The 11,496-nt window shown below is 37.4% G+C and overlaps 1 protein-coding gene across 1 annotated transcript; it reads left to right on the top strand.

Annotated features, from left to right (window-relative positions):
* Nucleotides 1-1,766, top strand: LOC140788189 (3-ketoacyl-CoA synthase 12-like). The gene has a single exon (XM_073137353.1). It carries the CDS (start codon nucleotides 192-194, stop codon nucleotides 1,584-1,586), a length of 1,395 nt encoding a protein of 464 aa, XP_072993454.1. The 5' UTR covers nucleotides 1-191; the 3' UTR covers nucleotides 1,587-1,766.
* Nucleotides 1,767-11,496: the final 9,730 nt, after the last annotated feature.

The raw sequence follows: 11,496 nt of genomic DNA, 5'->3' as shown, positions 1-11,496 counted from the left end.
CAGTTAGACGTGATAGAGATTGCATTTAAACACCTCCTCTTCTCCCACCCCCTTCAAATACTCTCTCTCTCTCTCTCTCCCCCTCATTCCAACTTATCTTACATACATCTATATCAAAGTTACTTTTAGATTTAGTAGCAGCAGCAGCAGTAGTAGTAGTAGCTTTCCACCTGATCCGACTTCTTTATCAAATGGAGATAATATCAACTCTATCTTCATTCCTACTTCTCTATTCTTTCATCCTCTTATGGAAAGCCCTCGCCCGCCGCCGCAGCGACTGCTGCTACCTCCTCGACTACGTCTGCTTCAAGCCGACCGACGACCGCAAGCTCTCGACCAAGCTCTGTGGCCAGATCATCCAGCGTAACAAGACGCTAGGCCTCTCGGAGTACAAGTTCCTCCTCAAAGTCATCGTCAACTCCGGGATCGGCGAGGAGACGTACGGCCCCAAGAGTATCATCGACGGTCGGGAGGAGTGCCCGACGCACGACGACAACATGTCGGAGATGGACTCCTTCTACTTCCCGACGCTCGACGAGATGTTCAGCAAGTCGGGCTTCGCCCCCTCGGACATCGACATGCTGGTGGTCAACATTTCCATGTTCTCCCCTTCCCCGTCGCTGGCCTCGAGAATCGTGAACCGGTACAGGATGCGGGAGGACGTCAATGTCTACAACCTCTCCGGCATGGGTTGCAGCGCTAGCCTCATCGCCGTCGACCTCGTCAAGAACGCGTTCAAGTCGCACGCCAAGTCGCTTGCTCTGGTGGTCACGTCCGAGTCGATAAGCCCGAACTGGTACTCCGGCGACGACAAGTCGATGATGCTCGGCAACTGCCTCTTTCGGTCCGGCGGCTGCGTGATGCTCCTCACCAACAACCCCTCCCTCCGCCACCGCGCCAAGATGAGGCTCAAATGCCTCATCCGCACCCACATCGGTGCCAACGACGACGCCTACAGCTGCGCCATCCAGCGCGAGGACGACGCCGGCCGCGTCGGCTTCCACCTCAGCAAGAGCCTCCCCAAAGCCGCCGTCCGCGCCTTCTCCGAGAACCTCCAGCGTCTCGCGCCGCGCGTGCTCCCGGTAAGAGAGCTCCTCCTCTACACAGTCCGCAGCGTCAAGCTAAAGCTCGCGCCATCGAAGGAGTCCAAGCTGGAAGCCTCGGCGGCGCCGCGGATAAACTTCAAGACCGGGGTCGACCACTTCTGCCTCCACACCGGGGGGTCTGCAGTGATCGATGCGGTGGGGAGGAGCTTGGGGCTGTCGAAGTACGACCTCGAGCCGGCGAGGATGACGTTGCACCGGTGGGGAAACACGTCGGCAAGTAGCCTATGGTACGTGCTCGGGTACATGGAGGCAAAGAAGAGATTGAGGAAGAAGGATAGGGTGCTCATGATAAGCTTCGGAGCTGGGTTTAAGTGCAATAGCTGCATGTGGGAAGTCACTAAGGATTTGGATGAGGGTGGAGTTTGGGAGGATTGCATCCAAGAATATCCCCCGCAAAGCTTAGTCAACCCGTTCATGGAGAAGTATGGATGGATCAATGACGAGAATGGAGACAGGCCATTGCCAACTATGATCGACTAGTTAATTATCTTTATCTTATGTGTGTTAAATGCTTGTACTATTGTCTTTCTTTTTTCTTTTTTCTTTTTCCTTTTTATCTTCTTTCTTTCTTCTTCTTTTCTTTGACTACTCAATCGAAATATTTCATATGTACTCTCACTCGAGAAAAGAATGCTTTTAATTATATCTATTTTTTTTTCCCACCATGAGTGCATACAAATTAACAATTAATTAGAGTCCTATGTAAAGTAATGGCAACGATGACAGACAACCAAACCGATTATTGGCGTTAATTAGCAATGATTTCTTTTAAAGCTTCAAATATATATTTTCCACAATTATGGGGTTCTTATGCATTAACATGTCTATATTTTATTATTTATTTTTTTTGGTATGTGCGCATTAATTTCATAGTGATAGGTTGGAAAATTTCGCTTTCTACATTGCATGGCTTGTTCCTAAATTAGGACCTACATAATTGTCTGTCAAGGTACTAAATCGCTTTCACGAAAAGAAACTCCTTTTAAGATATATTACTACATAAATCGTTGTCTAAGTAGCGAGTTAAATATACTAATTAAATTAATTTTTTCAGTCATAGAATCTAACATTCAATGATGTACATGGTTCTTAATTATGTGACAGTAATATATTATTTTTGATACATAATTTCAAAACTATATACAGGCAGGTAGAAGAGTAATAATTTTTGCAAGAATATTACTATAGCATCTCCTGAGATTGTTTAATCTTTCTTTTTCTTTGGACCACAAGACCTCAAGAACCATGGGAGGTAAGTAGTTGGGTCATGCATTCTGCTACTTTAACTTCAACTTAGTTTTTTCACTTCTCTTTATTCCATATACAAGTACTTGTATAGTTGCATGAACACCTAAACTCTTTAATTTATGGGTATACCCTTCTCGCATATACCTCCGAAATCCTTATTCCTTTTTCTATACTCTCAATTAAGGGCATTATATCTTTTCATCTATTAAATGGTTCCTATTTTAACATATAGTTATCAAGAATTACACCCTGATCGAAAGATTATTCATGCAAATTAAAACCAGGAAGTTTTGAAAGGGTATAGAAATTTAAATTTAATAAAGTTTAACAGTGGATGACATGGGTACAGAAATTCCATGCAACTTGACCCATCGACATAAATATTACGTGGACCTCAATTACTACCATAGACCCACTGGACCGCATGCATCATGCATGGACCTCACCTCATGCATGCCACTATTTCCTGATGATGTAAATGCATGCTACCATGCATGCCTTAGCATTTTGTTGCAGGAGTCTACTAATTATTTTCTAATAGCTTATGCTTTTAGAATAATCGGTGAGTTAATAGAGTATCAGAGTCAGAGGTCATACGTTAAAATCCTGTTATGCTCATCTTTTTAAATTTTTAGAGTAACCGGTGAGTTAACATACACTTCATAAAAATGATTTCTGTGAAGTCTTCGGATTACTGTTAATCCATACAGTGGACGTGCTTGAACACATCAACTCGGCATGCATGCATGTTATGATCGATAGATGATGAGGCTCATCAATGATGATAATGGTGTGTTTGGTAATACTATTGCATGGCCCATGTTGGCAACCATGTGGGCATCACATGCACACAATGAAGTTGCATGCTGGAATATTACATGCCTAACTAATCTAAGTAATTAGTTGATGAAGGGCGAATGCAAACTGGTAATTTAGATCAATTAATTACCTAGGGGTTTGCCATGGTCCAGATATAGTTTAATCCAAATGTAGTTGCATCACTACTTATGGACCATAATTAATGACACATAATTGAACCAATCCACAGAAAAGAGTATTTGTTAATCGGGCCACTCATTAAGTAAATAAAACTTTAATAATCTACCATCTTTTCATGTATTACACTCTGATTTTAGTCATCAACAACATTGTTACTTTTTGAAGGGACTAGCTAGAAGATTAAATATATAATAATCAGGAAAAAAACTTACCTTCCATAAGGATCATACCATTGGAAATTAAGAGTCAAGACTAGAAACTCTCTCAGTAGAGGGCCCTTGTTTTCTACCACCTGAATCATAAATATAGAGTTGTACTTCCAAGTAAAATTTAGGATTTAAAAGAGCAAACTTGGGTCAGAGTTTTGGTTATACCAAGATAAAATCACTGACCCACTTTGCTGCAATTTGTCTAGTTAAATGTTAACTATTTCGTACCTTATTGTGTCCAATTGGATGTCTTTCATTTAATTGTGCCAACCAATTTTTACCTGTTCTCTTTATGTTAGGCAAGAAGTTGGTTCTCCAGAGCATTATGGATTTCATTAAGGAATTTCGGTGCCAATAGGTCCAGAATTTGATCCTACTCGCTTAAATTCTATGCCTCATCTGTTCTTCATTGTTATTTTTTAGTGTGATCGAAGCCGTGAATATATGAATTAGTATTACATGTGACTTTTAGGAAACAAAAATATGATATCAAGATGAATCTAACTCAACCACTAGTGGGTATTAATTCTACAAATAGTTATTTTCTGCCAGTCTAGAAGGTGATAATTAATTAGCCGACAAATATGATTATATGTGGTTCCAATCTATTCTATTCTCAATTAATTCACGAGTTATTCTCTAGTGTACAACACCTATATATTTGCTCAACTTATATATATATATATATATATATATATATATATATATATATTAGAGAGAGAGAGAGAGAGGCTATCTTTATTACTAATAATATTACTGATACAAGATGTAACAAGATCTAAAAGTGGGTCATCAAAATTGTTAGAATAAGATCGAAATAGAGGCCTCAAAGGTTATATATGTATAAATCGATGAGTGAAGTCATGAGAGAGGGCAGCAGCAGTCACCACCATCCAAATGCACTTCTGCAAATATATATATATAAAAAGAGAAAATTTTATAGTCTCTATTTGCTAGAGAAAACATATATATTCAATTTAATCCTATTTTCTTTGGTATCAAAGGATGTTAATGATTATAAAAACATAAAAAGAATGCTGTTTCTTTTACTTGGTTAAAGACTTCCTGCTTTGCTTTGATTCTATGTTGACTCACTGATTAGTCTAAAATCTTAAGCTATCAAAAAAATTATTCTTTTTTTTTTATCACTTCTATTCTAACAATATAAAAAAGGCCATGCAAGTGATAGAGAAGTACCTGCTTGAGAAGATGAAAGGAAAGAGGCAATGAGGAGGAATGCAATGAAAAGAATGGGCTTGAGGCTTCTTAGGAGATGAGCCATTTTGCATGAACTTGCATTGCTTAGTCCCTCGGGATGCATATTTATAGGCTCCCAAAAAGATCAGATCAGATCAAATCTTAGTAAGTTTACAACAATAAATAGATTCTTCAAAATGTAGCTTAGTTTAGCACTGTACTTTCTTCTTATTTGCCAGATTGATTCTTTATAACTATAGAAGATTTCCTTCTATTTGAGTATATATTCTGTGTGATTGCCTTAACCTTAATTGTTTGTTATTGTTTCGGATTTCTATGAATCTATAATGACATACTTCCTTATTATTTGTCGCACCTGGCTTATTTTTTTCTCACAGGCTATGGCATTTGGCAGATCGAAACAGTCAAATATTCTCTAATGAATGCATATTTAATTGAGTATTAAAAAAAAATTAGGATGGGATGAAACGATGACAAGCAAGAGCCAACAGAAGAGTGCTTGAATGGTTAAAAGGACTCTTATTGTATGAGTGTTTTTCGATTCAAGTTTCAATGACATTGTTTTAATTAGGACATGGTTAAGTTACCTAAAAAGATTATTATAGATTCAAGCCAGTGTGATCAAGTTTGATTTAAGCTTAAATTAAATAAAACTTGATTAGAGTTTAAATTGAATAAGATTTGATTAACTCTAAAATTAGATCAAGTTACAATTGTATCACATAAAATTGTTAATATATTGCGTATAGAATATGAGAAGTCTCAAGTGTAAACAAAAATTAGGCAATGGAATTTAAACTTAGATGATTAAAAGAACTCATTATACGAGTATTCTCACAATCCACATCCATTTAACTACGACATAAATTCTCGTTACTCTCATCAACAACAGCAAAAAAGAAGAAGAAGAATTCAAGTGATTTTATTCAAGAGTAGTGCTAGTTAACCACATAATGAGGGAGGTAAATGCTTGATCTCCCACTTTTATTAAACGATTAGCATCATTAGCTTCCTTGATACAATTATGAGATGAAAGTTTAAGCTAAACATCTAGCTAGCACGAGCATGCATGAGTATGTAAATAAATCATCTAAAGAAGGCGGCAGCAGCAGTTGAGATACTCCCCCCCGCTGTAGTTGCAGAAACCTTTGACAGGAATCCCTTCCTCAAAACATAACCTCGTGCAGGTATCGTTGGTGCAGTGTGGCAATGTCTCACAGTGAGTGTGTTGGGTCTTGATGTCTGCACACAGAAAGAAAGAAAGAGAAAAGGATATGTCACACTACTGCTATACGTTTGGATGGAGAGAAAGATAATAAAAGAGAAAAGGATTCCTCTTTGTTTAGATACATGCCAAAGAGAAAGTAAAGGAGAGAAAAAGGGAGAGAAAATTTTAGTTTTTAGCTCCCTTTCTCCTCCATTCTTTCTTAAAAATAGTTCTCTTCTCTTCTTTTGCCTTTTTGGGTGAAACTTAGTTTATTCTTGAAGCATTGCAGAACAATTAGTTAGTCCGAAGAAATACTAGGAGGTCGTAGTATTTGAGCGAATAGGATCGAAGCTATTAGATGTGTACGATCAATATGTATGGTTTCTATATAGTGAAACTATGATATTTTACATATAGAGTGAGAAACAAAAGACTAGATCAGCAATGACAAGAGAGACTAAAAGCAAGGTTATTTACCTGCTTGAGAAATTGAGAGCAGAAGTGCAATGGAGATGAGAACCAAAACGAAAGGCTTGATAGTGAGAGCCATCGATCGTTGCAAAGACGTATGGTGATATTTCTTGCATTAATTCATCCAATTTTATAGTCCCATATTATAGATACTGAGGCAAATCTTTATGGCTATCCTCAGATCTTTTTTTTCCTTCGTTTAGTATCATCATTGATTTACTGTATTCCTTCCAGGATACTGGTGATATGAATGCTAAATATACTCACCATACTATATGTAGTCTTACTAATTATTAATTTCACTTATTTTCTATATATATATTCTTCTTTACATATTTCATATTTTAACAAATAATGTATCATGAAGTGAATGTCTTACGAATTACCATGTTTTTCTAGGAAAAATCACTATAATTTGGCCAAAATTCAAAGTGCTCCCCTAAACTTTTTGTTTATAATATGTAATTATATCATTAGTAAAATACCTGCTACTAAACACAAGTCTCTCATCTGCATGTGACTTATTGGTCAATATTTATACCTAGTTTATCAGATAAAAACTAAAATTTTATAAATATCTCAAACAAAATAAAATAACTTAAATAGCGCAACCTGCGACAACCCTCAATATATATATATATTTATTTATTTATGTAATTCACCTATAGTAACCCGTGTAGAGGCTACAACCATATAATTTAATTTATATGGATAGATAAATAACTAAACGGTAATAAAACTCCTTCACAAACTCGAAATTATCTACTAATTTGAAAAATATCCTACCAAAGTATGGTGAACAAAAAAGACAAGCAAATATGCACTTTTACGATTCAATAGAAATGTACTAAATAATTAATAAAGGTACACTTTTATCCACTTTCGTGGAAACAAAATACCATTCGATGACTTATAATTATTATTACAAAAGAACTAATATTTAATAGCTCAAGTTGACATAACTAAACTAGACAAAATGACTAAAAATAAAATAAAGTAAAGAAATAGAAATCAACCAAACTCACTCAGGCCAATTCGAGCCGAAAACAGTATGCTAAGCCCAAGGCCCAAGGCCCAAGGCCCAAGGCCCAACCTAAACCTAACCTAGGCTATTATGTGGGTTGGGTCGCAGCTTAACCCACAAACAACTTAGGCAAGGCTGTAACCCTAGCCCAAATTAAGCCTAACCGACTCCAACCCAAAGGAAATCGAATTGGGCCCAAGGCTAGGATGCTATGAGCCCTAAGGCTCATGCAACCCTAAACACCCTCCTTACTCTCTCAGTCTTTGTCCTCCAGGTAGACATAGTAGGAGAGAAGATGGAGGTGGCTATTGGTGACCACTACCATAGGTTGTCAAGGTCAAACACGCCAACATACCTAAAAAGGGACGGGGAAGATTATACGAGACAAGAAGTCAGCTAGTGTGGTCGACGGTGAGACACCCCCTCCATGATCAATAGCCATAGAGGATGCCAAAATTGACAGCTAGGCTACAACAGCCTCATCAAAAAATGCCTAAAGAATATTCATGAGATAACAAATATAATAGACTATAGAGGAGTAATCGAAGTCGATGATGATGACTGGAAGTATGTCGAGAAGCCGGTGACAAGAGGTTATGAGGTGCAAACTCTACCAAAAGCCTAGAGCACCCATGAAGGTTCTCCGCGGCATGAGAACATCGAAAGGAGAATTTTTTGGGCCAATGAGAAGGAGACACAAGATCGCTAGCCGACAAATTTAGTTGACAATGGCGGAAACAAAAGAAATGAGTGAACAACATTATGGACAATTAGAATAATTGTAAATGGACGGAGGAGGAGGAGAATAATAGTAAATAGATGGAGGAGGAGGAGACTCCTCAAGCGATCAAATGACATCAGTTAGCTTCAATGCTTTAGCGACATGAAAAGGAAAAAGGGGAAATATGGTTGCGGGAGAAGAAATGAAAAAGTAAAAATAAGCAAAGAGTGGGGTGTTTGTAAGGGTAAGGCCTAGCACATGCCTCGTACATAAACCTATTTTTTTCTTCTTTTTTTTATATTACAATTGATATTTTAATCTAAGAATTATAGCGAGAAATTTTTTTACAGGACTAACACATTTGCGCCTTTATTTTCTCTCTCTCTTTCTTTGAGATGTTTGTAATTCGTATAAATTAGAAATAAATAAGATTTGTGCAAAAGAAGTAAAACTCATATATTAGTGAAACTAGAAAGGGCATTTAGATTCTTTTATACGGAACTAATTAATTATATGAAGGTCAAAATTTATAAGAGGGTTAAGTGTTATAAATAAAAATTTAAGAGCACTATAAGTGTTTAAATTTTGACCAAATTAATTAAAACAGTTAAGAGAAATCTTCTTCTTATTTCAATATCATGTGAGAAGGCAATAATGACCAATTGAACCTAAAAGCTAGGGCTCCTCTAATTTTATACTGATACGGCGATAAGGTAGTGTGACGTGGCAAGAATAACTTTATCCAAGTTATGAATAAAAATCGGAATATTAGCACCGTCCCATAACTAGAAATCCAAATTTTACCCTGGACACGTGGCTCTATCGTAGCCGGTCGTCATCACCCTCGTATTTAATTTACCCATTAAACCCTGCACTATTCTCAAATGCATGTAGCTTTCACCTCCCCCCACCTTATCTTGTTTCACTTGTTTGTCTCTCTTCCAATATCTATAATTTGAAATGACTAAACTACCCTTTTTAACACAGCCACAATGATGGAATCTATAGTTTGAAATGACTAAACTACAGCCACAATTATGGAATCTATAATTTGAAATGACTAAACTACCCTTTTTAACACAAAGCCACAATTATGAAATCTATAATTCCTATAATATATATTATACACTATTACTGAATATAAGAAGTCCCAACCTATAGTTTTGATTCCTCCTCGCCTGCAATAGTATTTGTATAAAAAGTATAGAAGATAATTCATAGGAACTAATAATAATTGACTCTAGAAAGTATTACATAGAAATTTAATAAGAAAACTAATTAGGATAAACGTACAATACATTAGTAAATAATATTTAAAGATAATTATACTCAGTCTTTCTGACGTATTATAATTTTCTATTTACAGTCTTTAAACAATTTTCTTATCAAACTAAAAAAAAAATATTCATATAGACTCTCTAACTAATAAAAATAAAATATTTATATGGACACTCTGAACTAAGAATTTTATGTACCTGCGAAAAATATATAGTAATAGTTGATGCGAATTAAGTGTAATTAAACCCTAATATTTATTTATAAGGGACACTAAAAAGGGTTCGAAATGTTATATATATAAAAACATAAGAAAAGACTAGATTGATCATAGTCCTATATTTTTAACGTGACACAAGTCATGGATTCAAATTCGAGGAGCCCCATCGTTTATTTTATCTTATTAAGTTAATAATCTTTTCTAATTAGTTAGCTACCGGCACGTGGACGATACCTAATTAATTTTATAGGAACGAAGTCCACCTAAGATTTTTAAAGTCGGCTCTATTCGGATCCACCTAACTAATTAAACCCTACTTATATAAGTATAAAGGGTAAATGTTTTATAACTCTTAATCATGGAAGGAAGAGATGCAAGCATCACCGACAATAATGAGATGTGTAATCATGTTTTAATCTTATGATTACTAATTATATGATATCACGTTTAATTTCTACTTCTATTATTACTAGGACATTATTTTAAATATTTAATGATTGGTCACATAGAATTAGTGAGAATGAAACACAATAAAAAAAATTATTGTAGGAGTTAATTTTCAATATTAGTCTAATTGTCTAAACTATATATAAGAGAGAGAGAGAGCTGACTTCCGACCCACTTATTCATTAGGGCTTATAAAAATAAAATAAAAATTGAAAGGTTAGTTTGGTCATTTGACTCTCTCCCCGCATCTATATATGCCATCTACTTCTCACAAATCCTGCCTCTCTCTCTCTCTCTCTCTCCAACTCTTCTATTATACATCCCAATTGGCAATTGCTCTGCCGGATTTCCAGCGGGGGATTCCGTACATACAACAACCGTCGGACGTATCTCAGGATTACGGCGATCGAACTGGATCCCCAAACACCCGATCCCACGACTTTGTATTTCTCATTTCCTACTTTACGCCTTCCCCCTTGGAGCTATTTACCGTTTTCTTTCCCTATCCCGCGTTGACGTGGCGGGAGATGAGTGGGGCTCGCGCGACGGGGACTAGGAAGCGGAAGGATGGGGACGGCTCAGGCGCGGCGTCACCGGCTACTGACTGCGGGAACCGGCTCCTAGCCGGTTACCTGGCCCACGAGTTCCTCACTCGTGGGACCCTCCTCGGCCGGCCATTGGTCCGGTCCCAGCCGGCGGTTAAGCCCGGTTCGGTAAAGGAGCCGCTACCGTACGCGGACGTGGCGTATCTATTAAGGGGCGGCGGGGCCCACGTACCTGGCGTGGTCAACCCCACGCAGCTGGCTCGGTGGCTTCAGAATGCGAGTCCTCCCGCGCCGACGCGAGGCGGGTCGGGATCTCCACTGGGGTGATCTTGACCCGTTATGAAATGAGGAGAGAAGAAAGAGAGAATTGGATTTCTTTTTCACGTTTGACAACTCGTGCTGTAGAAAGAAATGGCGCATTGATATCGCCTTCCATGTTCTTTTCTTCTTCTTTTTTCGTTTCTCACTTGTAATTAGTTTATTAAATTGCGGGGGGGATTTTACAATTTAACTATATTTATTTTTTAAAATTTATAATAATAAACATTAGTTTGTACCATATATGTGAACTATGTGTGCAATCAAGTGAGGGAAAAAACGATACAAGTGGAAGGAGTACCTGTAACCATTTGATTTCTAGGTGTAATTTTAAAGCTGCAAACATTTGACATTTGATTCCTAGTTGTGAGTTGTAACTGCTTTCCAAACTCCTCTTCCTCCGCAAAACAATTTACGATGATACCAAAGTCCTGCTAGTGATACTTGTTACCAACTAAACGATCCACATGAAAAGACTCCTTACATCA

Source organism: Typha latifolia, chromosome 5 (genome assembly GCF_019914945.1).
Source record: "Typha latifolia isolate L0001 chromosome 5, TyphaL0001v2, whole genome shotgun sequence".
NCBI lineage: Eukaryota > Viridiplantae > Streptophyta > Magnoliopsida > Poales > Typhaceae > Typha > Typha latifolia.
The sequence above is the reverse complement of the archived record's forward strand: the minus strand, read 5'-3'. Positions and strand labels throughout refer to the sequence as shown.